The sequence below is a fragment of the Rasamsonia byssochlamydoides genome (assembly GCF_041956645.1).
Source record: "Rasamsonia byssochlamydoides strain NRRL 3658 unplaced genomic scaffold VTN77scaffold_11, whole genome shotgun sequence".
NCBI classification, from domain to species: domain Eukaryota; kingdom Fungi; phylum Ascomycota; class Eurotiomycetes; order Eurotiales; family Trichocomaceae; genus Rasamsonia; species Rasamsonia byssochlamydoides.
Window position 1 is genome coordinate 60,142 of NW_027192394.1, and position 24,442 is coordinate 84,583.

The 24,442-nt window shown below is 49.6% G+C and overlaps 9 protein-coding genes and 1 non-coding gene across 10 annotated transcripts; 4 read left to right on the forward strand and 6 right to left on the reverse strand.

Annotated features, from left to right (window-relative positions):
* Window positions 1–38: 38 nt before the first annotated feature.
* VTN77DRAFT_787 (uncharacterized protein) lies at window positions 39–2,268 on the forward strand (the record flags this gene model as incomplete). The annotated part of the gene is made up of 2 exons (XM_069424304.1): window positions 39–87; window positions 155–2,268. The coding sequence occupies 2 exons, from the start codon at window positions 39–41 to the stop codon at window positions 2,266–2,268; spliced, it is 2,163 nt and encodes a 720-aa protein (XP_069280268.1).
* Window positions 2,269–3,270: 1,002 nt separating this feature from the next.
* VTN77DRAFT_788 (uncharacterized protein) lies at window positions 3,271–5,085 on the reverse strand (the record flags this gene model as incomplete). The annotated part of the gene is made up of 6 exons (XM_069424315.1): window positions 3,271–3,504; window positions 3,575–4,428; window positions 4,489–4,601; window positions 4,683–4,813; window positions 4,887–4,957; window positions 5,064–5,085. The coding sequence occupies 6 exons, from the start codon at window positions 5,083–5,085 to the stop codon at window positions 3,271–3,273; spliced, it is 1,425 nt and encodes a 474-aa protein (XP_069280269.1).
* A 527-nt stretch (window positions 5,086–5,612) lies between these two features.
* Window positions 5,613–7,351, reverse strand: VTN77DRAFT_789 (uncharacterized protein; the record flags this gene model as incomplete). Its single annotated transcript, XM_069424326.1, has 5 exons — window positions 5,613–5,654; window positions 5,715–6,445; window positions 6,500–6,935; window positions 6,994–7,074; window positions 7,199–7,351. 5 exons carry the CDS (start codon window positions 7,349–7,351, stop codon window positions 5,613–5,615), a joined length of 1,443 nt encoding a protein of 480 aa, XP_069280270.1.
* Window positions 7,352–7,960: 609 nt separating this feature from the next.
* On the forward strand, window positions 7,961–8,536 carry VTN77DRAFT_790 (uncharacterized protein; the record flags this gene model as incomplete). The annotated part of the gene is made up of 3 exons (XM_069424338.1): window positions 7,961–8,038; window positions 8,158–8,408; window positions 8,497–8,536. The coding sequence occupies 3 exons, from the start codon at window positions 7,961–7,963 to the stop codon at window positions 8,534–8,536; spliced, it is 369 nt and encodes a 122-aa protein (XP_069280271.1).
* Window positions 8,537–9,137: 601 nt separating this feature from the next.
* Window positions 9,138–10,797, reverse strand: VTN77DRAFT_791 (uncharacterized protein; the record flags this gene model as incomplete). The annotated part of the gene is made up of 4 exons (XM_069424349.1): window positions 9,138–9,181; window positions 9,241–10,403; window positions 10,459–10,494; window positions 10,550–10,797. The coding sequence occupies 4 exons, from the start codon at window positions 10,795–10,797 to the stop codon at window positions 9,138–9,140; spliced, it is 1,491 nt and encodes a 496-aa protein (XP_069280272.1).
* A 694-nt stretch (window positions 10,798–11,491) lies between these two features.
* On the forward strand, window positions 11,492–11,563 carry VTN77DRAFT_t35. The gene has a single exon. It is a non-coding gene; the product is annotated as a tRNA-Ala (tRNA).
* A 725-nt stretch (window positions 11,564–12,288) lies between these two features.
* Window positions 12,289–13,090, reverse strand: VTN77DRAFT_792 (uncharacterized protein; the record flags this gene model as incomplete). Its single annotated transcript, XM_069424360.1, has 2 exons — window positions 12,289–12,736; window positions 12,801–13,090. The coding sequence occupies 2 exons, from the start codon at window positions 13,088–13,090 to the stop codon at window positions 12,289–12,291; spliced, it is 738 nt and encodes a 245-aa protein (XP_069280273.1).
* A 3,312-nt stretch (window positions 13,091–16,402) lies between these two features.
* On the forward strand, window positions 16,403–18,252 carry VTN77DRAFT_793 (uncharacterized protein; the record flags this gene model as incomplete). Its single annotated transcript, XM_069424371.1, has 7 exons — window positions 16,403–16,681; window positions 16,744–16,891; window positions 16,946–17,030; window positions 17,084–17,209; window positions 17,294–17,643; window positions 17,692–17,865; window positions 17,915–18,252. The coding sequence occupies 7 exons, from the start codon at window positions 16,403–16,405 to the stop codon at window positions 18,250–18,252; spliced, it is 1,500 nt and encodes a 499-aa protein (XP_069280274.1).
* Window positions 18,253–19,617: 1,365 nt separating this feature from the next.
* Window positions 19,618–20,278, reverse strand: VTN77DRAFT_794 (uncharacterized protein; the record flags this gene model as incomplete). The annotated part of the gene is made up of 2 exons (XM_069424382.1): window positions 19,618–19,981; window positions 20,094–20,278. 2 exons carry the CDS (start codon window positions 20,276–20,278, stop codon window positions 19,618–19,620), a joined length of 549 nt encoding a protein of 182 aa, XP_069280275.1.
* Window positions 20,279–21,089: 811 nt separating this feature from the next.
* VTN77DRAFT_795 (uncharacterized protein) lies at window positions 21,090–23,395 on the reverse strand (the record flags this gene model as incomplete). Its single annotated transcript, XM_069424393.1, has 6 exons — window positions 21,090–21,853; window positions 21,928–22,577; window positions 22,636–22,780; window positions 22,841–23,121; window positions 23,177–23,305; window positions 23,370–23,395. The coding sequence occupies 6 exons, from the start codon at window positions 23,393–23,395 to the stop codon at window positions 21,090–21,092; spliced, it is 1,995 nt and encodes a 664-aa protein (XP_069280276.1).
* Window positions 23,396–24,442: the final 1,047 nt, after the last annotated feature.

Genomic DNA, 24,442 nt, shown 5'->3' on the forward strand with positions numbered 1-24,442 from the left:
AGTTTCCGAATCTGAAAGAAGATATTGGTGACAGCAAGATGTTGGGGTGGATCACTGGGCAGAATGGTGCGGTGGCTGGTTCAGCAGGTGAGATTAATATCGCGACTCGATTTCGATTGCAAGAGCGTGAGATACTGACAGCCATCCATAACAGACGACTCAAAGCTACCCGAGCCGCCAGAGACGCCGGCGCCCGTATTTGCAATACGCGCTTTCAAAAGTGCCCTTTTTGGGACACCGGGGGCGGAAGAAGATGAAGACGGAGAACGGACGGTTCGCACGAAGCGTCATACAGATCGTCTTCAACAGAGGCAGAGTACAATCCCGCAGGCAGCCGAACAACGACAAGCGGACGCGAAGGAAGACCGAAAAGAAGATCAAGAGACGGCTACGCAGCCAGTGCCATCTCCGACAAAGAGTATCCTAGTCACCCCAGGGACCACCTCCAATCGCCGCAAAACCGTTTCCTTCGGTGATGATGTTCTCCAAAATGAACAGAAGAAAGATCGGGTTTTGGCCAAAACAGCGAATACGACCTTTCCTCCTCCTTCTGGAAACGTCACGAGTCAGTGGATGTCAGGCCAACCTGAGGGCAAGAACAAACCTAGAAGCAGACTCACCCAGAGCTTACTGGATGCACGCGACGATCCTACGAAGGATGAACTCCCGAGACATATCGAACCCGCGAAAATGGATAAGAGCTCTCCCAAGGAGACGCAAGAGGCTGCTGCCCCTCCTCCCAAATTAGAGGAAAACAATGACGAAACCGTCAACCTCGACGAACCACGTTCTCAGTCTGGCCAATACTGGAAAGCTGAATTCGAAAACTACCGGAAGAAGACAAATCTGGAAATGAGGAAGCTTATTCAGTATCGCTCCGCTGCAAAGTCTTACGCCCGGAAAAAGGATGCAGAAGCGCTACGCTTGGCGGAAAAACTCCGAATAGAGGAGGCAAAGGTTGCTGAGATGGAACGCCACGTCAGTGGTCTTGCCTCCAACATGGTCGGGGGAGCCGGAGATGCCGACAAGGAGAAGCTCGTTCAGGAGCTCGCAAAACAGACAGCCTTGGCTGTGCAGTACAAACACAAGGTTGACACACTACGCAAAGCCCTCGAACGGCACGGCGTCGTTGGCAGCCACAATGACCAGCAAGAAGCGGAGAATCCGTCTAAGGACGTTGATGAGGAACTTCGAAAGACGCAGCGGGCGCTGGAACAGGCAAATGCGACAATCGAAGAAATGAAACAACAACAACAGAGTGAGTTAAAGAAACTTCAGGAACTAGCTCAGAGCTCAGAACGCAAAGCCTCGGAACTCGAAAAGGAAAATTCCTCCCTTAAACAAACTCTGGCACGTGTCAAACAGGAAATGAACAAGTATGAGGTTCGACGAAAGGAAAAGGAAGCAAAGTTGAAACAGAGAGAAGCAAAGCTGGAGAGTAGGAACCAGGAGTACAGAGAGAAACTCAAAGCCGTTGCGAAAGAGCGCCGTGAAGCTGAGGATGCTCTGAAGAGGTCCTTCCAGGAGGAGCGGGAAGGATATCGGGAACAGATCGAGTCATTAAGGAGTAAACTCGCCACCTTGGAGCGATTTGCGAGGCTGGGACAGGAACACTTTGAAGAGGGCACGTACAATCGGAGGGAATACGCTGGGGTACAGGTCCAGGATTTCGCTCAACACGGGCACCACCACGGTGACTTGCTGCCGTCCAAATATTACTCGCAGCACACGACGCATGGCTATCAAGATTCAAGGAGGCCTGCCGGAGGAGGTGCGAAATTTTCGGAACATAATGCAGACCCGCTGACTTATTTTGATGACTCTCCCCCGAAGCCTTCCCACCGCCGCTCCCACACTGTTCCCGGCAACAATGATACAGTAGTTCTCCCATCCTCACCACCTCCATTGCCTGATATGATCGAGAATCGACAGTTGAACCGTCACAGTCGCCCGTTCATGTCTCCTCGTCCTACTATGCTCACTTTCCCTACTCATGCAGCAGACCGGGAAGACCACCCGAGGACGCGACAGCGCCACCCTGCCAAGAAGGATACTTCTGAGACCTTTGCTCAGCAGCAGCAGCAGCAGCAGCACGTTGGTGGCTCTTCAGGTCATGAATTGCGTAGCAGAGCGAGCTTAGCCGGGATGAAACGGGATACCCTGTCTCCGGAGCGGGTGGCGGCTGCTAAGGCGCGACTGAAGCAAAAAGAAGAAAGCAGAAAGATGAAGGGGGATGGCAAGGAAAATATCAGAGAGTTTCTAACTTGACAGTCAAGACTATCCTTTTTCTTTTTTCCTCTCTCTCTCTCTCTCTCTCAATCTCATTTATCGGACTGACGTGACAACCTGGCGTACTACGGGATGGATGGGTGGTAATAACCTTACTATAGCTGCATTATCGGCATTGAGATGAGTCGAGCCTTTCATTATATTATTCCGGGTTATCAGATCAGAGCATTAGGTACAGATATCCAGTTATTTAATGTTCGGCTGGGCTATTAATTAATAGGGGGAAGTTGTAATCATGGTCGGACCGTTAACTTACACTTGGCAAGGATCAGGCCTGGTATTCATTCATTCATTGCATACGATGGAAGGAAGGGTAATGAATTAATTAATATTTCTTTTTTCTTTGGCATTAATTAATTAATATACATGGCATTCATTAACAGAGAGCAGAGAGCTCCGCTCAGCTGGTTTGAGAGTGTGCAGAGAGACTGGCATTGACTTGACTTGGCTATAATATTTAATGGACTCTTAGGTCTTTTCTGAACAGAAAGACCTTTCCTCAGGTTCCTCATTACCCCCTCCTTAGTTGCCTAATTTCTTATGGTCTGTTGCTTGCTTGCTTGATCGATCGATCGATCGATTGATTACTGATCAATCCTATTGATCTAATAGAAATAAAATGAATTCCAGTTTAGCTACTACACCACTAACTAACTATTATTAAAGCCGATAAATATAAAATCCGACGCATGCATGCATTCATCTCATCTATTAGTGATCTATCAGGCCGGGCTTGTGTATGTATGTGCTGTGCACAGAACAGAATAGAAAGATATATATGTCCAGTCCAGCCCAGCCCAGTCCAGTACAACAATAAAAAAAAGAAAAGAAAAAAAAAGTACATTCAAAGAAAGCATCATCAACTCTGTCTCTATTTCCTGTTTCCTACTTCTCTCTTCTCTCTCTGCTCTAATGATGATGATGACGATGACATTATTCATTGGTTCATTTATCTATCTATCTATCTATCTATCTACTTATTCAAGCCTTCCCATCGCAAAAAGACACAACAGCCCACTTCCCACTCCAGGCCCACTTGCGCGCGCCAGAATCGCCGCCTCCGCCGGGCGTCTGGCGCAGACGCTCGTCTTCCCCTGGGGGCAGGCCGACGACGACGTCTGCTTTGCACGTCCGGAAGGAGAGGATGCGGATGCCGGACTTTGGGCCGAGGGGGCCGATGGCGGTTGTGAAGGGGGTGGTGGGGTCCCAGGCGGCCTGAGTTATCAATCAGTTAGCATTCATTATCAGGATGTTGTCATTGGGGTTTGGGGGGGGGGTTGCTTACATCGCTGGTCAGCTTCCGGTAGTTCAGATCGCCCTTGAACAGGACAAGCTCGCTCTGCTTCAGATCCTCGAAGAGATCGGGCGCCGTCTGGGGCAGACGCCAGTAGCTTCCCGGCGTGGTCCAGAACCGGTGCGGACGCAGGATCAGCTTCCCTTCTTCATGGAACTTGCTCCATTGATCGCGCAGGAACTTGATCTCGCTGACTTCGCGGTCGGTGAGCGGCTCGTAGGTCTTGCCCGTGTCATCAGGCGCGGTGTAGAATGCCTGCGGGTCGGCCAGCGCGTTGAGCAGATCCGTAAAGTCCCTCGGTATAACGTCCGAGACGAACCACGGGATGGACTTGGGGCGCAGAACTACGGTCGTTGCAAGGTCCGCGGACAGAAGGTACCCGGCGAGGATGAGGTCGACGAAAAGTTCAAACCCCGCGTTGTCCAGCACGATGTCGACGCGCCGCTCGCTGTTCTTTCTGTTCTTGCGCGCATCACGCAGGACGTCGTAGGCAGTGTACGTGTCGTTGACGATGATGTTCTTCTCCGCTGCCTTGCGCGCCTCCGAACCCTGCAGCTTCTGGATATCCTCGTATGTGAGATTTGTGAGAAGAGACAGGTCGGTCGCATTGCCCCACAGGCAGACCTCGCACATCTCTGCGAAGAGGATTCTTTCGGCCAGTTCGATCTCCTCCGGACTCTTCCCTTCGGGACCCTTCTCCGCCTCCAGTGCGAGCGCTTTGTATCTCCCGGCTAGTTCGAGCACTGCTGGGCGAGAAGACTTGAACGTGGATATCTTCTGGCGCGCAAAGACATCATAGTCCTTCCAATGCTTGGAAAGCGAGAAGAGGGTGTTGATACGTCTGTCTGGTAGGAGTTAGCGTGGCCTTTTTTCAGTACCAATACTGTACATGCACATGTACATACAGAGATAGCACTCCGAGTACAGCCACGGCACATTATGCCAAGTCGGATATCCCCTCTGCTCCAACTCTTTGTTATATTCCGCAATGTCAGGCTCGCCATCGTCAGGGAGGGGGCTACAGCAAAATTAGCAAGCTTCACCATTTTCCGACATCATTCATTCTCATATTCAAAAGAGAGTTTTGTTTCAGACTCACGTCAATTGCCGGTTATGCTGCAGTTCATATTTCAACTTCGCCAGCTTCTCGATAATTTCCTTGCCCTCAGCGCGCTTCTCCTCGTCCGTGACATCGCCGACTGTTCGATGCAGATCGTCAATGGCACCAGTCTGGCAGAAAGTTAGTTATATCACAAAAATCTGGATCGTAGCTTGCACAGGGAGATGGATTGATCCGACTAACAAGAATCACCGGCCATCGGTCACGGACAGACACCGAGGCAAAGCTCTTCTCGTCCGACGTGAGATATTGCGCTGTTGGTTGCGAGGTTGACGGGGTTAGTTAGCTATGGAGCTTCCTTCATTCAGATCACGTCGCCCGAAAATGTAGAATACTGATACGAGAGAAGAACTGACTTACGCGTCTTAGGATCGAACTCCATCTTTCTTTTGCCTGGACAATTCGCAACTGGGAAGAGGGGAAGACAAAATATCTACGGAGACGAGATGTTTGTGATGGGGGTTTAGTTGGTTCTGCCCCGCGGGGCTCTGCGGCAGCGTCCCAAGAACTCGGGTTGCGCCAACGGATATATGCGGGTCCGCGGAGGAAGAAGAAATGCCTACTCCGTATACTACACACATGATGGCTATGCGTGGCCGTTGGCTAGACAGGACATCTTCATGCAGATTCTATTTCTCATGATGGGACATCTCGCTTAGCAAAATACTGAGCAGAAGGAAAACCAGTCCACTGACTTGATCGCATTCAACCTGTGGCTATGCAAAAACGCTCCACTCCAGACTGATACAGGCAGCGAAACAATCATGGTCGTCTTAAGGCAAAAATGACCCTTTTTGAGTTCATCCATTTAACGACATCTCTATGTTGTGAATATCAATCAAAGCTCCAAAAGCGCCAGCTCCAAAGCGCCAGTCGCCAGCCCTGCCTTTATGAATCGTGTTGGATTGCTTAACCCATCATCAGCGACATGAGCGAGTTTGTAGCATATGCCTGTTGAAATTATGGGTCAGCACCATCTCACTGTCTAAGAGAGATCGAGTTTGGAGTTACCATTGGCTTGATGTCAGGATGTGGTACAGCCTCGAAAGTATGATACTCAAGCTTGAGCTCCGGTCCCATATTGATATACGCTCCCTTGTTCTCCGTGGTGTCGCAGTATTTCGGTGCAGAGAAGACCGTAATACAGCGTCCATCGTGCTCGACTTCATAACCCTCCATTCGCACTTCATGCGACCGGATAATAGCCTCGAGACCGTTCTTCTCGCAGAAGCGCTTCGTCACGTCAGGCCCAAACTGCAACCCAACACCTCTCTTGCTTGGTCCACGGCCCGGGGTCGGCTGTGGGTCGGTCCAGAGCATCTCCATCATCAGACCAGACTGACCAGGCTGACGCTGGTTATGTCTGTTGAACTTCCGGATGTCATCCAGAGTGATGTTGTCATCCGAGAAAAGACCACCATGGAGCACAAGATATTTACTACCGACCAACGTCGCCAGCGGCAGCGCCGAGAAGGACTCGGAGAACACCTTAAAGACGTGTTCATTGTATTTAGCCTTGCACTCCCCTTCAAAGCCATATACCTTGTTCATATCATCCGTCTCGTGGTTTCCACGGTTGAGGAAGACACGATTCGGTCGCAGCCACTTGTAGGCGTAGAGAAGAAGTGCAATCTCCGTAGACCAGGAACCGCGGTCGACAAAGTCTCCGTTGAAGAGGTATGCATGGGTGTCGGAGGGGTAGCCATTCAGCCTGAATATCTCCAGAAGATCGAAGAATTGCCCTATCCCAGTTTAAACATACAATCCATATAGCCTCGACAGATAAAGATACTCACCATGCGTGTCACCGCAAATCGTCAGCTTTGTGCCCTCTTCCACCCCGATCTCTACCATTGTCGGCTCCTCCTTGACGATATCTAGCACCGCCTTGATGATCTGGAAGGCATACTTCCGGTGAATCTTCTTCCCGTTTTTGAAACGCTCGATCATGTCATCAATAAACTCTTGCGTCATCTCCTTATCCAAGCGGACGCCATCGTAGTTATCGTCGACCTTGATCGCATCGATGTTCAGGTCCTCGAACGCGGAAGGTGGCTCGCCTACCTCGATCGCTTTCTCGAACTCGATCCGACGGACGAGCTTCTCGCATTCTGCGAGCTTCAGCTTTGCATCGCGATTGTTGGGTTCTCTCCGAACGACGGCTTTGAAGTCTTTGAGGGCTTCCTTGGGATTTAAGATGGCGGTGTTCGCGAGAGCTCGCCTCCAGTATGCCTACCACAACGAACGTTAGAGTAGAATCGCCTCTTGATGTTCGAAGGTATCTGCATACTTTCACATATGACGGGTCAAGCTCTAGCGCCTTGGTGGCATCCGCGATGGCATAGCCGTACGCTTCGAGTTTAATATACGCCTAACAACATACAACATACTCGGTCAGCGCGATTTCGAGCAAGTAGCAATCAAGTCGCCCCAGATGGAAGGCAAGAATGCCCTGGGAACGGCTATTGCGCAGCGACCATGGGTAAGTGATGTACCTGTGCTCTGTTGCAAAAGAAGGACGGTTCCCGGTCATATTTCTCGATCGCCTTGGTGTAAAAGTCGACGGCGGTGGGCCAGTCGTGCTGGGCAAAGGCCTTGTTACCTTCCAGCTTCAAGGCATTTGCAGCCTCGACATCTGAGGAAGGCATGAGGGGAATCTCAGCGGGAGAGGAGAGGGGTGATAAGAGAAAAGAGGGGTTAGAACGATTGTCGCAATGGGGCACACGACGCACAGGCCGGCAGAAGCACAAGATCCGGAATGGGCCAGATGCGGTTTAAAATCAGGTCTTCAGGAGGGGGCGATGTGCTGATGGGTGCAGATGCACGAAGGAGATTATATCGCAGATGGAGGTGGAGTTCTTCTCAGTGCAAGTACAATTCTTTGGATGTAGTACGCACTGTCTTTTTTGCGGAGGCTGCCTGCAAATCATGGTTTGCCGCAACTAAGTTAATTCCTCTGTGCCGGCCGGTTGACCCCGTTCCAGAACGTTCAATCGACAATCGACACGTCCTTATCTGATTCATTCATCTACCACGAATATTATCCAGTTTCAAGATTGCTACCTGCAAATATCAACTATCTTCAGTTCTTACTCTGGTTTATTACCTACCACAGCCGGCTGAAAACAAATAATCTTCACCGCCCCTAGGGCTCGGAATCGCCACCTCCAAATACTTTGTTTCTTCTGCCTTCACATCTCCCATAACAGCCCTTCTGCAGACTCTTATACTACCTGGTTATCGTCACGACCGCAATCATGTCCTTTGCCGTGCCTCCAAGCCAGATGCGCAACCTTCGCGCATGCATGGTTTGCTCTATTGTGCAGCCCCAAAGCGTGAGTTCCCCTACCACTTCTGCTTCCTCCCATCTGACAAGCAATACCCCTTTTTTACTTTCTTCTCTTGTCTCCCTCTCTTCTGACAGTTTCTAACATTTTTCTTTCTTTCTTTCCAGAAATTCAACCGCGAAGGCTGCCCCAACTGCGAACACGTCCTCAATCTCCGCGGCAATAGCGACGCCATCCAAGAATGCACCTCGCAGGTCTTCGAGGGCCTGATCTCCATCGTCGATGAGCGCCAGAGTTGGGTCGCTCGCTGGCAGCGTCTGGAGGGCTATGTGCCGGGGACATATGCGATCAAGGTGGTGGGCTCCCTGCCGGACGAGACGATCGCGAGTCTCGAAGATGCGGGTATCAAATATATTCCGTAAGTTTTATCTTCTGGACACGTGCTATTTTTTTTATGATGATGGACGACACGGACGGCTGACCTTTTTCGTTTGTTTTTGTTGCAGGCGGGACGGAAGCCTTAACGAAGAACAACCTGAATCGTGAGAAGGATGCTCCAGAGCGAGTAGGTATCCGGGACTCACTCTGCGAGGAAGACTTCGAAATGACAGGGGGAAATTTACATGATAGAGCGGAAACGGCACGAACACCGAATCTTTCATCTCGTTTTCCTTTGTTTTCGTCTTTTTGGGTCGGGCTGTAACAATAGCGAGCGGCGTTTGAGCTGGATCTGTTTACGATACGATACCTCATTTATCATCCATTTAATTCTGGCAGTTGCTACATTCGTCTTTGCATTTGTCTGGGGAACTTTTTTGTTAAGTTAGACTGATTTTGTCCATGACCAACGAGATTTGCGGCTTATACGAGAATAGCTAAACCACCATCCAAAGAATCATGGAGAGATGATACCCGAGAAAAGAAAAAAACTGATCGCAAGTGTAAATAGAAAATCATCCATCTTAAACTATACGTGCTATATATGTCAGTCATGCGCAAGCAAGTATACAGTCGCTTGCAAAGCTTTCAAAACCGTAACATCCCGTAACAGTAACGCCAGTACAACAGAAAACAAATAAAAATTCGAAAATAGAGAAGATCACGCATCACGTGCTGTTCATAGAATTTTGAGAAAGCTCAAGCTCAATCATGACTTGATCAGAGTCTCGATTCTGTCGAGGAGTATGTCGGCTGTGAAAAACATCAGTAAGTTGAACGTTTGTCAACGAATGCATTCTTGTTTGACGTACCGTGGTGCTTCTGGAAGATCAACATCGGTCGCAATCGCACCGCGCTGTTTCCGCTTCCGCCAATGTTCACACCGACCGACTTGGCCTTCACGAGGAACTCATCCCGGTTGGGCGAGTCCCATGCGATGAACGTGCCCTGTCCCTTGCCACGCAGATTCTGGATCGCGTGAGGGTACTTCTTCGCGAGACTTTCGAGGCCCTGGTAGAGATAGTCACCCGTCTTTGCGGTGTTTTCCACCAGGTTGTTGCGCTCAATCTCTTCCAAGATGGCGCGGAAGAGCAGGGCACGGGCAGGGTCACCAATCCACGTGTTGAACTGGCGGTATGGCTTGTTGGGACGCAGGGCAGGGTTGCCGTAGTAGTAGCCGGCCGTCTGGGCTTTCTTGGAGAAAGTCACCAGATCAGGAGGGGTCTCCAGGTTCCAGTACTCGTGGGCCCAGAACTTGCCAGTCGCACCGACACCGGTCTGCACCTCGTCAACGATGAAGAGCACATTGTGGCGCTTGGTGATCTCGCGAAGGCCGCGGAAGAAGGCCGGAGAGGCATGGTTATCACCGCCTTCGGACTGGATAGGCTCGACCACGACAGCAGCAACCGGGTTGTGGAACTCCTTAATCAAGCGCTCCACCTCCTGGAGGCAGCGCTGCTCCTCCTCGGCGTTCTCCTTGACATGCTCCTCGAGTGGGTATTTGAGGGCCGGGAAAGGAGCCTGCGGCCAGTCAAACGCAGGAATGTCCAGCTTGTGAATTGGCTTGCTTCGAGTGGTAGACAGACTGCCAAACAGACGGCCATGAAACGCAGACTTGAAGGACAGGATTGACAGCTGGGGAGAGCCTGGGCTCTGGTTCAGCATCGTCGTCCGGATGTCTTCCTCCGAGAATTCAACATCAGGGCCACCACGCTCCTGCTGACGACGGTACATAAATGCAGCCTTGTATGCGGTCTCGTTGGCGTCAGAGCCAGACAGGGCAGTGAACACCTGGTTCAGACCCTTGGGAGCAGCCTTCAACAGACCGGTCCTCAAAATGTGGTTCCAGTCAGCGGAGGGAAAGTTGCCGGAGGCGGGTCTGTTGATCAGAGCCCTGACCATCTCCGGAGAAGAGACAGCCTTAGCAAGGTGAGGGTTGTTGTAGCCAACGGGAATCGAAGCGATCTGAGCGTAGCTGCGGAGACATCAGCCCTGATGAGAAGCGAACGAGCAATCCAATCAACACCTACACATCGAGAAGCAGGTTGCCGTCCAGGTCAGCAATACTAGTTGAAAGGGTTAGCTGTGATATCCCTGTCGACAAGTGCATCAGCTTCATACTAGTTTCCGACAGATTTCGAGTAGTCAGCAAGCAAGTTCAGACTGCGGATATCGAAGACCTCGTCGAGTTCCGCCGCCGCGGCCTTGTTCTTCGGGCCTGGAATGGCCGTCTTCACAATCGGAGCTTGCGGCTCGTTCGCAAAGAATGGTTGCTCAGCTCGTCGGAGGGGAGCGGTGCTAAAGGAGCGTGCAGCATGCAAGCGAGCCACTGGCCTGAGATTCAGGCTTGAGCGGAGGACAGATGCCATTGTAGACTGATCAATGAGTGAGCATGCCGTTCTTGAATATCAGTCACAAACAGGAACAATCTGGTCTCACCGCTTAAGCAACCAAATAATCAAGAATTGAAGCAATCAGAACACGGCAATGACACTCCAAACGAAGTAGAACACTATATACGGGACAACTGAGTCAAGAAGAGAGTAATGGCCATGCCTAAGCTTGGTGAGGCGGGTACAGCTGGTCGCATTTTATAGTCCTGTGACCAGCAGCTCCAGGAGCTGCCCCGCGATAATGCTGCTGCTGCTCGGCGATGTAGGCCAATAGCAGAGCCCGACGGGCGTACCGGCGCCGAGAAAAATGCCCCTGCTAGCCCAGACGGGTAGGTCGACGCATTCCAAGGTTGGGCCTCCGCCGACAAATCTGGATGGAGGTCGCCATGGAAAGCGATATTTAATTAATTTTGTAACAGAAAAGAAAAGGGAGCTCCATAAAGGTATAATTATGTTACTGCTTCGCTTTATAATTGACTTATAACGACTCTACTGATGAGCATGTAAACAGCCTACCAGAAAAAGTCAAGGATGCGATGAGGTCATAGACGGATAGATAATTTCAGACCAAGACGGGGCCGCCAGATAAGCTGCAGGTATCAATCTAGGCTGCACGTATATGAAGATAGCGCTTACAAATCACTATAGGGATTCATACTTCCAAGCAAATGGGCTTGTGGTTTAGTGGTATAATACCCCCTTAGCATGGGGGTGGTCCGGGGTTCGATTCCCCGCAAGTCCATTTTTTTTCTGGGTCCACATCAATTGCTACTTTTTTTAACCTTGAACCATAAATGTTCTTTACGAGTTTATCTAGTACAACACTGCGCTGTAAATTTATTTTTTTTTCGAGTGTATACTCATGCTTTTCGAGTCCTTCCCTCAATATTTTTGGAAATTCAAAATATGCCGCAAATAGAAATGAAATATGAATTTCGCTGACAGCCATGACCAGACAATAGGAACAATATATATATTCGAGATAGTATGTACAAACGAATCCATGCCCGCCCATATACACCTGTACTCCAAAGCCCATTTACACCATCTGTCGTCCTGGATTGACTTAAAGCATCTCCTTGTCGACAGATGGAGGTTCGTTATCCACCTTGAATCGTTCAAGACTTCTTGATGCTGATGATGACACTTCCACGTCGCGCGCGTGGGTTGTCCCCGTGGGGCATTTTGACCCCGTATCCTCGTTCACAGCGTCTTCAACGTCCACGAAGCTTCCATTGTGGTGATCGTGATGTGGCTCACGTGGCTCGTAGTAAGTCTCCATTTCGATCGTGCGGATAATCCTGAGTTGATCCGTTGGAGTCTCTCCGCTACCGCCCAAAGCCTCTCCTCGTGATGTCGATGCGACTATTCGTGAATTCTTGGTACGGGCGGTTGAGTTCCAGAACCTCGTCGTTTCACCGTAAGTTCCGCGCGTGGATGGGAGAAGATGAGGAATGACGGAGGCGATCAGTGGCCGGAGAGCGGGAGCAGAAGCACAGATCTATTTTGCAGTGAGCCTTTGATCAGCCGCGGTGTCCATATACGCATGCAGATGTATTTTCCGTTTTCAAGGGTGATGAAACATACAATTCCCAGGTTAATCTCGAGCGATGCGGCAAAAGCAATTAGCCAGGCGTGCCAGGTTTGATCGTGGTACGAATCAATCATGTCCTTCCACACATAATATGTCCGCACAGAACCCGCCACATTGACCGTGACACCCAGGCCGAAGATGGCAATGACGGCGATGCGCTGTCGGACAGGTAGTTTCAGTCTCCAGATCAAAGGCATCGGGACCACTGTGGTGAGAAAGTCGGTGGAGATGTTGACCACACTCGCAGCGAACACGTCGGCAGTTCCGTCCAAACAGTGATAAGGATATGTAGGATCCACGTCCCAATAGGCGCGGACAGGGCTGTGTTGCTAGCAGTTAATATCCGTGCTTTCCGTCCAGAATCATAGTGGGGAGGAGGCTATACATGCACTGAAAAATGCTGAGGAAGATAAATATGGTAGCCAGCAATGCCACCGCGGTCATGGCTGCGACGAGGCAGTAGTTGAATGTCCGAAATGGTCCTTTAATACCAGTGCCAAGAATGCGACGACAAAACCACAGCAAGGAGAGCTTTGTAAACAGTGATGCCACTGTGAAAGTAACTTGAAAGCTCATTGTGAGCTTCCAGGTTGTGGGCAGCCATGAAGGAGGTACATCCCAGACATGACGGCCCCAGCCATAGTGTTCCGAGGCAATGGAAGAGATTGTGCACATTGCAATTGCTGCCAGCTAGATTTGAAGTTTGCCCTGTCAGCCAGGAATGGGTAGACTCAAGACAGGATCAAAATGAAGAGATCTCACAACTGCAAGGAGTTCAAATACATCATCGGCGCCGAAACTGCCTGTGATCCTGAGCCGGGTGTATAGGCGTAGCGCAACCGAGAGGGCTGCAATCGATGACAAGACAACGTTCACAATAAGAAGCCCGGGACCTTGGGCTTTAGGATCAACATAGTTTGGTTGTGGCCATGCCGCAAGAATACTGGGGGGAGGCAACTTCATATTAACCCGCGGATAGACAGAGCAGCGCGATGATGATAGGAGGTCAGAGGCTGGTATGTCAGAACTAAACGCCCCGCAATTGCATCGTATAGTAGAAAACTGAGACGAATAACTCTCTCATGAATAGCACGAGATGACGCCTTGAGGGTGTCCTTTGGATGGACAGCGGCCTGTTGACCAGACTAGACGTCGACGAGGAGAATCAGAGAATATACCAGGAAAAAGGGTTCCCAGATTCCTATTATGGGATTTCCCACCCTGCGGCGACAAATTATCCTCCAGGGAAAATAAAGTAATGGCGCGACAGCTGATCTGTGCTTTCCATGACGGATACCCCTCAGTGGTACCTAAATGCAGAAAAGAGACAGATTCTCAGAAAGATGCACCGCGATACGACAGTTGCACCCCAGTGCAATCTAGAGTCTACACCAGTCAATGGCCGTCATTGTCTTGCGCTAGGGCCTTTGGACGTGATAGGTGCATGGATGTAGACTCGCAGTTAGTCTCAAATGGACTGTGATTGCCACTGAGGAGAGAGTCCGAGAGCCGAAGGCTCATTCGGCGAGAGAAGCGTGGCTAGGCCGCGCCGAAGAGGGATCTTTTCGGATCGTCGATCCTGCAAGTGATGATGCTCAGGGCGTCAGCAAATCCAAACCACTCATCCACATCGTCCGGGATCCCTGTCAGCACGGGAGTCGGACGACTCACGAGGTTCATAGCTCTCGGCTTCAGGCACGAAAAAGAATAAGCTGCAGTTGCGGGACTCAGTTACGCAGGTACTGACTGGCTGATACGGGGTTTATCATGGATAGCGTCGGAGAGTCCGAAGACTCCGAACCACGAGAGGGGTTGCCTTCTTTGGCACGTCGCGCTAACACGATCCCGTGCCGAATCCGACTGCCGTGGGAGTACTATTTATGTGAGAATTTGTAACCAGGCTCTTTCTTTCTTGCAGGCTTGCAGATAAATGGCAATCGGGTTGGCGATCGAGGTGATAATTACCCGAGACATTTCGCTTGAACATTTGACCGGCCACAAGCACGTGGATGGTGATGTAACCACTACGAGTCCGCAATCCTCTATTTATATTGTTCTATTACTCTTCACAACCTTTTTTTCGCTATATTCTTCAATTTACCTGGTACTATCATACTACTGCTCTCATATGACGAAGGAAAAATAAGCTGGGACCTCGGCCAATGTTTTCACTGCGCACGGACCATTGACAAGTCTAATCCAGGAACCTGCCTCAGGCTGATTGGATCCACATTGTGAGCGACAAATTGATAAGACTTGAAGAAGCCCACAGCATGATTAGAAAAGCCCACATGTTTGCATGTAGATCGGTAGTGGCGCTGGTGGGTATATTTTAGTAGGATCTGTTCTAAAACAAGTAAATCCCCCATAACGGTTATACCTAGGTACTTTTATAGTTGTTTAACATTGCATCTGACGCAGACACGTGACACGGCAGATACATGGAGTCGCATGCAAAATGTTCCGAGTCCTGCGTGGCGGCCGTTGCATGGGCATGCGTCATGCGTCATGCGTCATGCGTCATGTTGTCATGCTCTCTGAGAGATGTCGCTAAGGGCGGATGAAGGTACTTTAAGGGAGGCACCACCAACGGAGTTCCTTCCTCTAATGTACTCGGCCTGTGCAGCAGTGACTCGGCATTCTTCGAGCACAGCCCATTGAGAATAATAGATTCATCTTTGATTATTCTTAAAGGCCAGCAATACCAAGTAGCACTGCCTCTCCAAAAGGACGGATATGCGAATAGAGGAACAGGAAGAGGAAGCAGGACCACGTGTTACTCTGTAGTCACTGCCTCTCTCTACTCCATAGTCTCTGCCTAGTTATGCAAGAACAGGTACCTAGGTAACCAACTATTAGGGTTCTCAGAATCCAAAACACATCCTAGTTGAATACTGCTATGAAGTCATTGTTCGCAACTGTCTGAAAACTCTTCTCCTGAATCCTGACGGTCGATCCTTAAGAACCGTTGCTGGTGTCTGAGACGTATTAATATTTTATATTTAAGTTGGCCAGGCAGCCAGGGTCGGAGACAGGGGAACGTTAACTCGCTCCTGCCCCGTGAAGAACCTTGGATTCATTGGGCAGCCACGCAACTTGAACCAACTGTAACCCGCCCCACTGGTACGTCGTCCACGGGTGTCTGTTGACTCTGTTCCAGACCTCGTATGCTCGTTATATTCGGCAATTAAGAAAAGAAAAACAAGAGAGAAGAGATTATATAGATATAGAGATATATTGCTTTTTCCAATGCAAGGAGCTACTGGAATAATGGAAATTAAAGACAGAATTCTCGCGAGAGATAGATGAGAAAAAAAAAGAAATGGTTTCTCCTGCCTCTGATAATCTTGCAGATCGCAGCCGTTGTCTTTTTTATCTCGGAATTCTTAATCCGCACTCCGGAGTACTCTGTAGAAGTGGAAGGTGCCCAGTTATGGAATCCGTACCTGGCTTGTGGAGTCGTGACTCGTGGCCCAGCGTTTTAGCATTGTGGGTTCCTGCCCTAGACCCTACCGTCGAAGCCCTATTAAGTTCCAAACGGTTAAAGCTGGGAGACAGCTAGCTCTTCCCGCCCCGTGGCTGAGGCGTCCCTGGCCCTGCGATTCGCTGCTGTGCCTGTTCCACCGGGGCTTGAAACAATCGCCTTCATGCAAAGTCCTGCTGTAAATAGCACTCGATGGAGCTGTCAGTGCTGTGCAACGAAATAAGAATAATGCTGTCTGCTTTGCGAGAGGACTGGAGCCTCTTCTTACCCCATACCCCGTATTCTTTTTTCACACTGTCATTTCCTTGACTGTTTGTTTTTCAACGCTGCTACAGTACAATTCCTTTTTCTTTACCGGCTTTCTTTTTAATAATTAGACACTTCTTTTTTCTTCGTTTCTGCTTTTTTGACCTTCAATTCATTTGAGAGCAACTTGACTTGAATTCGACCTTGACCTATACTCGTGTATACCCGTTTAATCAATTGATTGACTGCCGCTGGTTATGGATTCAGGATCAGGGTCTTCTGGCGGTGCCTCTGCAGATCACGGTGCCGTGACTGGAGACGGGCCTGCTCCAGTGCCAGCAGAGACTCATTCTCATGATCAGCACCATGGTCAACCTACCATTCAGCAACATAAGAAGGAGCAGGTTTCTCCTTATCAAAAATCCTTGTCACCCGCCATCTCGCTCTCCGAACTCGCCGCTGCGCAGCGGAGCGCCTTATCCCACCACAATATGCATATGATACACCACCATCCCAGCGATTTGGAACACTACTTTGTGCGTCACGTCACTGTTTTTGGGTTCCTAGACTGGCTGACTGACGTCGGTGATGGCTGCAGGTCGGTCCTCGTGATCTCGACAGGCACTCGAAATGGCCGACATTCATGCGAATGCATGGCAGCGTCCTGCCCAGGTTGATCCTTCCCCTCCTGTTCATGGCGGCCTGGTCAACCGTGATCACTTGTGTGTCGGTATTGGTGCATCCTTGTGGGTGATCACGTCCAAATCAGAAGAAGAATTGACTTCTAACAACTGCCTCAGTGGAAGTCTCGAATATCCTCCTTACCGTCCTCGGTTTCGTCGTCGGGTTGGCATTATCATTCCGAAGCTCGACCGCATACGAGAGGTAAATACGGAAGAGCGTTCAACCCGCAGACAAAATCCACTGACACGGCGAAGATATGCAGATGGCCGGAAATCCTGGGCTCTCTTGATCCAAACCTCTCGGAACATGGCTCGAACAATCTGGGTGAGCATCAAAGAACGCGAAGGGGAGGAAGGGAAGGAAGATCTTCTGGGAAAAGTGTATATAATCCTAAACCTTTTCGGGATCCTAAACCTTTTCGGGACCCGAAATTCACGTTGAGCATGCCTAACTCGCCGTGACAGATCTGCGATCAATCTCCTTCTCGCGTTTGCCGTCGCTCTCAAGCACTGTTTGCGGTTTGAACCCGACATTGCCTACAAGGATCTTGTTGGACTGGTCAGACATCTGGACACCTTCGCCAAAGAAGCTCACGATCCCGCCGTCGTCGAGCCCCGCCGAAAGACACTGTGGAAGGCTACCGGGGAGTATCTGGGTGTTTCCTTCGCAGAGTCGAATCCGAGAAAACTGATCAAACGTGCGAAGAAGCCGCTGGGCCATCTGCCGCTCGAGATTCTGATTCACCTATCCGCATACATCGACCATTGCGTCGCCAATGGGACGCTGTCGTCGTCAATTCACCAGAGCCAGCTCAGTAAGAGTCCTGGAAGATATTTTCTTGGACGGTTTCTAACTTCCCTAGTCTCCTCGGTGTCTACTTTGAATGAAGTCTTGACCGGGGCCGAACGGGTCCGAGATACGCCTATGCCAGAAGCATACAACATTGCCATCTCTCAAATCGCCTGGATCTACATCTTGGTGCTGCCATTCCAGCTGATCCCATCGCTGAAATGGCTTACGATTCCAGGGTCTGTTGGTGAGTGCTTACCAGCCGTTCAGATACACAACTAGCTGACCGTCCGCAGTCGCCGCATATATCATCCTCAGCCTAGTCGCCATCGGCAGAGACCTCGAAAACCCCTTCGGCGACGACGTGAACGATCTGCCCCTAGATACCTACTGCAGACAACTCGCTTCCGAACTGGACATCATCACCGCCACCCCCGCGCCGAAGATGGACTCGTTCCTGAACAGCAGCGAAAACCTCGTCCTGTACCCGCTGAGCCTGAAGGGCTACGACAGCTGGAAGCAGCGCAGTGTGGACGAGATCCGCGCCGCGTTGCGAACGAAGGTCATCGCGCAGCCACCTTCTACGTCTGAAGAGATGACTGACGAAGAGAGTGTTCCGACGAAGACTGCTTAACCTGACCAACCCATTAATTATAAATTATACTTAGAGACCAAAAAGGCTTACTATCAACTGTCAATTTCTTGGGCGGTGATTCTTTTTTTTTTTCGGTTGGAAAAGTATGGACAAAAAAAAAAAGTTAGCGTGAGAGTTATGGCGTTCAGACTATTTGTTTGTCATGACAATTTCTGTGACCATTTTTTATTTATTAAAAGTTCTTGGCTTGGGTCATGTACTAAATGGGCGGCTTAGAGTTGTTTTCTTTTATTGATCAAAAAAAGGAATTCAAAATAGACGGGATTGGAAGGAATCCATTGTGAATGACTTCACCCTATATATATCTTCGTGCTGTACTGTACATACACTCTATGCATAAAGTTCGGCAGGCATGGATTCACCAGAGGGGCAAAAAAAAAAGGATAGACACACAGAAAGAGAACCAGAGAAAGAGAGAGAAAAAGAAAAGGTCTTGTTTGTTGCATGGCATCTTTGATTTGTAATGCCCATATGTTTTGTGTTTTGTTTATTTGAAGGGGGCTCTCTCTGTTCATTATTATATATTGTACTGAGGACCTTTTTTTTATGTGTAGTTAATTAAATTGCTAGGTATAGCGCTGACGTGACAGATATGATTGTGTATGATATACTATTGTATATCTAGACCCTAGACAAAAAAACCCCTGGAATTCAAGACATGATAAAGCGTAAAGCATAAAATAGACCAGTTCTCTGTTTGTTATCTTTTTCTTTGTGTCTTGCTCCTGTTTGCACACTTCCAACTGATCTGACCAGCCCTTTCTTCCCTTCATCTTCACTTTTCATGTCTCTGCCAACATATATATCGCAAATTCCATAAACATACCCCTTCAATCAAAACCGAGAACAGAACCCCGGGTCGTGGTCCGGTGGCTAAGCCAGATACCTACCTACCTAGGTATCATCTACCTGGCTACCAGAGTAGGTCAGATAATATCAACAGCTATCGTCATCCCTCGGGCACTCACTCAATCAGAATGCTGAGGGAGTGTAGGCGTTTTTGATATTTCGCCTGGCTTGTTGTTTCTGGAAGCCGAGAGAGAATATATCTTTTTCGTTTCGCTTCAATTTTCGTGTCCTGTGATCATGGAGGATGTGCTGCAGTTGATAATCATGCATGCCCTTTTTTTTGCTCCTCAAACTCCTCTCCTGGGGTATTCTTATCCAATCCACCAATATATCAATCCACATCTGGCTTGTGACTTTCTGATCATATATGTCGACCGAAAATATACAGCCACATCGTGAAGGACAATTCCTCTCCCATATAGAATTAACCGTTTAACTGTCATGTCATGTCATCTCCAAGCCAAGCTCAATTCAATTCCTCTTCCCTCACGTCCCTCACGGCTGAAACAGCTCCCTCCCCGAACCATGCACAACAGCAGCCAGGAAATTCCCCTTCGCACACACCCTCCACGCGACATCCGCGCCTGACGAACTCGAACTACTACCGCCGCTTGACGTCCTGCTCCCACCGATCCACGAACTCAGCGCCGCCACCACAGCAGCGGCATCTTCGCGCGGCACGCGGATCCACAAGAACGTGTTCGCGGCAGCAGCAGTACGCACCGTTTCGATCTTGAGAATGTCGATTGAGATTGCGGTTCCCGTCAGGCCCAGGAATTGCGACAGTGCGGAGGTCAGATATGTCCGCGCCGTGACGGCGTCCAGAGTAGTGATTGTTGAGGAGCCTGGTTGGAGGATTCTGGGAAATGGTATTTAGTAAATGTCCTACAAGAAAAAAAAAGGAAAAAATAAGGGCAGGGAACAGAAAAAAAAAAGGCAAGGTTGTTTGTTGGATTGGATTCCAATCATACAATTGAAGTTTAAGATACGTCCACAACGGATTTCGTGCCGTAAAATGAATCACGTTGCTGCTGCCGCGACCAGCATCATCATCGATTTTCTTCCTCTTTGAAGATGGCTCCGTCTGCGTCTGGGCTTGAGGCTGAGGCTGAGGCTTTTGACTCTCATTCTTCCCGTCCGCTATTACCTCCTCCATTCGCGGATCAAATAGTCAAGTCACAGTTGACTGGATATGCATGTATTTAAATGGAGACAGACGGGTTTGAAGTGGAGGTAGGGCCCTGATCACTAGAAATGGTCCGGACGGACGGACACGAGGCGTGTACCTCACTTGTGCGGAGATTCAAATTTTTATAAGCAAATTTCACAAAAAAAACTATTTATCATAATTATCGTTGAAACTGGAGGTAGGAGGCGTTATGTATGTAGTTAATAAGGTCGGATGTCCAAAATAGAATTTTTAGGTTGGCGCTAAGCATGCCTCAAATCGATAGGTACGATAGGGCGATCGCCTCCGTACCCCAACAATATTACATTGCTGAATATCGATCGATGAGGGTTTACACAGAGTCAAAGGTAGATCGATAGGGTTAATCGCGTATCATTTTTCATGACTTAGTCCTGGTCTACCTACTCTACCGGTTCGGAGATTTAATTGAAATATTACTAATGAAGCGTCTAGTATTAATTAAACTCTGTTTCATAAGCCTCTGTAGCTAGTAGGTACCTACATTTTCTCTAAAATTGTAGAGTATGTGGCAGCGCTAGTTACGCGGGCGAACGAGTCGCGACGCAGCGAGTACTGGAAGAATGAAAATCCCATATCGCGCAATTAGAAGAAAGAATTAAAAAAAAACGTTAAGGTCATGGCAAAACCCATAAAGAAAAGAACTGACAAGCCAGTTGCGAGTAGCGGATCAGACTGGCAAGCCAAAAAATAATGTCGTGCAACCAAAAGCCCATAAATTGAAAGGTGAGATGGAGGGAGGTGCAAGGTTTGCTCAACCCTAGACATTCTCTGTGTGGACTTCTTCGGGCGCTACATCTGCAGCCTCGTCTTTCTTTGGTGACGGGGGCGCAGGGTGACTGTAGATCTCATCGAGGTCTGTATAGTAAAGTTCGGGACAGACCACATACTTGCGCCTGAAGATATAACGCTTGATCCACCACGGCAGCACCTGCGTAAGCTGGTACTTAGCATGCCGGCGAGTGGTCACCGCAAAGACATAGTCAAGCTCCTCCAGAGAGCGCTGCTTCGTCTCAGGCACGAAAAGGAAGATCAAGATCAACGCAATCGCGTTGAGCCCAGCGTAAAAACCGAATGCACCCTGAGGCTTAAAGGCCGTGAGCATGTATGGGAACGTGAGTGACAGGACCGACGCCCAAAAGTTGTTTGTCGCCACAGCCCAGGCCATGCCAACTTCTCGGTGGGAGAGTGGAAAGACCTCTGCAGAATACGTGAACGGAACTGGGCCCTCCCCGGGAGAATAAAATATCGCGAAGAGGTAGATGAAAAAGGCAATCAGTCCCAAGTGAGCCTTGCTGGATTGGGGGATCCAGAAACAAAAACCTGCGGCCAGTAGTGTCCAGCACATCTGTGGGAACGTGAATAGGAGCAGGGCACGCCGTCCAAAGGTATCAATCGTGTACACTGCTGGCCAGGCGAAGAGGAAGTTAATCAACCCAAATCCGAAAGATGCCAGAAGCGCTCCGATATTGCTTGCACCCGCGTTGGAGAAGACGGTGGAAGAATAGAAGGCAATGATATTGACTGTGAAATCAGAACGGTCAGCCAAAAACGAAAGATAAAAAAAAGACACCGCTTGGCGGATGCCGATGACTTACTTCCACACATCTGTTGAGCAATCATAACTATGCCAGCAGCTTGAGCAGCGCGACGGATTCGTGGGATAGTCGCCAATTCAACAAATCGGGTGAACATATTCGCGGACTTCGTAAGACCGGCCTCTTCAATCAAAATCTCCTCTTGGATAAGCTGAGCGTGAATGAAATAGAGATCCCGAGCAGCTTGGAGCGGGGTATTTCTCAGTCGAAGGAGGGATTTGTAGGCTTGGGCGTGATTCTTCTTCGTCATGAGCCATCGAGGTGACTCAGGGCAGAACCAGATCCCAAGGACAAGAGGCACGGCAGGAATGAACGCCGACCCCAATTGCAGTCTCCATGCAATTCTTCCCACCTTGACGACTACCAGGTTTGCACAGGTGCCCAGGAAAATGCCAAATGCTGTCCAGAGTTGCCAGGACATGACCAATCCACCACGAATGCTGGTTGGGGCGTTCTCAGCGGAGAACACAGGAACCGTGACTTCTTTCAGACCCATGCCAGCGCCCAGCAGAATGCGACAAGCTACAAGCTGACCCCAGGTTTTAACCAAACCGGAGCCGATGGGAGCAAGGAGACTGAAAATGGCGCCAATGAAGATCACCCCTCGGCGGCCAATCCAGTGGTTGAGTGGATCAGCAAACCAGCTGACTCTATGTTATTCAGTTAGAAGGTCTTCGAGAAAAAAAAGCATAAGAATGGGGCACCTACAAGAGGCAGATAGCAATGTAAGGAGCAGAATTGATAAAGCCGACGATCCACGCATTTCTGCTGCAAGTACCGGCGGCTGTACATACCGGGCCACTGTCTGGGATTCCCAAGTCGTCCCAAAAGGTGAGATTCGCTCCGTTGGAACCTAGTATATGTCTGTCAGTCGACAGTTGGAACAACCTGGGGGAGCGGTTTGCAGCAGTACCGGTCTGATCCCATCCTTGGATAGCAGCGGCGATGGAATTGAGCACAATAGTGTAGTAAAGGATGAAAGGATGTTTCCAACGGTGGGTGACCTCTTCCCGCAAGGCTCGACGTTCGTTCTCGTCGAGCTCCTCGATGGCCTCAAAATTCCGAGAGTTCTGAGCGACAAGGGCTCCTTTCTTCAGAAGAGGAAGGATATCAACAAGGCCGTACTCGTTTGCGTAGTCCTCAACGTCCTGAAGGAGCTGTTCCCTGGGAATTCCCGTAAGAGGGTTTTTGATCCTGTAACGGTCAGATAACATCAAACAGACCTCGAGGGAACTGTGCGGCAACATACTCTCCGGTGGTATTCTCCGTCAGGTCTGCAACGCTCTGTTTACGCCGACTCTGGTCCGCGAAGATCGATGGGCGCCTGCTATTGGTTGTCTCGTAGAGATCTTTAGGGGACTGAGGATTTCCCTCGTCCCTGCAATCAAACAGTCAGTATGAGGGAGGTGCAGGTCTGTATACGCGTCTCAGAATAGACCTACATCTCCACGCCCTCGTCTTTGGACATTGTAACTGCGAGGGTGTAGACAGAAGGTTAAGACTCGTTAAGACTCGTATGAAACGGATTTGAGGTAGCTGTCAAGTCGAGGTTGTTTGGAGATGTTGGGAATGAAAGTGGAGTGGAGGATGAGACTCTCTGGAGGGAAGCAGTTCTCTTTTAATAACACCCGGCAAGTTCCGCAAGCTCCCTGAAGGCAAGAACTACCTACCGACCCTGGCGAAGAGGGACAGAACCAAGGTTGGAAGGACGCCCCAAGAGGCGGGGTTGTAGAAAGTGATAGTAATTAAAGAGTATCCTCAATTGACCCAGAAGGAACCCCGAGTAGTGACGAGGGCTGACGGTGACCGGTGACAACTTTGGGGAGCTCCCTACGGACAAAACTCTCTACTGCGAAAGCCCTGGCTTTTGAATCGCCATCTCCTTGGATTTATAGTGGATACGGATTTTTCCAAGTGAAGGACGATACTTCCACGGGCCGCGTGTCGACAGCCTCGCACCGGTCAGTAAGTTAATTGAGACCCAGCAGAGCCACTCATGCCGCCACCAAATGTTTGAACTCCTGCGCCTGCTGTTCATAGCATGATACCCTTGACCCAGGGCCGGGGTCGTCTACTGAAGTACGGAGTAACATCATCCACGATTGGTGGGCGTAAGATCAATCGGCCTCATCAGCGCGTTAGTAAACCGGGTCCCCAGTCAACCCCGCTCACTTCGTCTTGGTGGCGGCATAAATTAAAGAGTCCACTAAACGCAGATGGTTTGCTTGCATCCGGGGTGCTTCTAACTAGCGGTCACATGGTTGAAAATGAAGATCGACAGCTGGATGTCTTGTTGTTGTTGTTGTTGTTGTTGTTGTTGTTGTTGTTGTTGTTGTTGTTGTTGTGCTGCTTCTGTGTGTCTTCGTCCATGGGTTGGACTGGTTTCTCATTAGGTAATCAGGCCATTTCCATTTCTACCGTCTTTGTGTACTCGGGACCTCCTTCATTGTTGGAACCAGGAATCCGTCGAAGAGAGAGTTTTTTTTTGATGAGAGAATTCGTAACTGCGGGACCA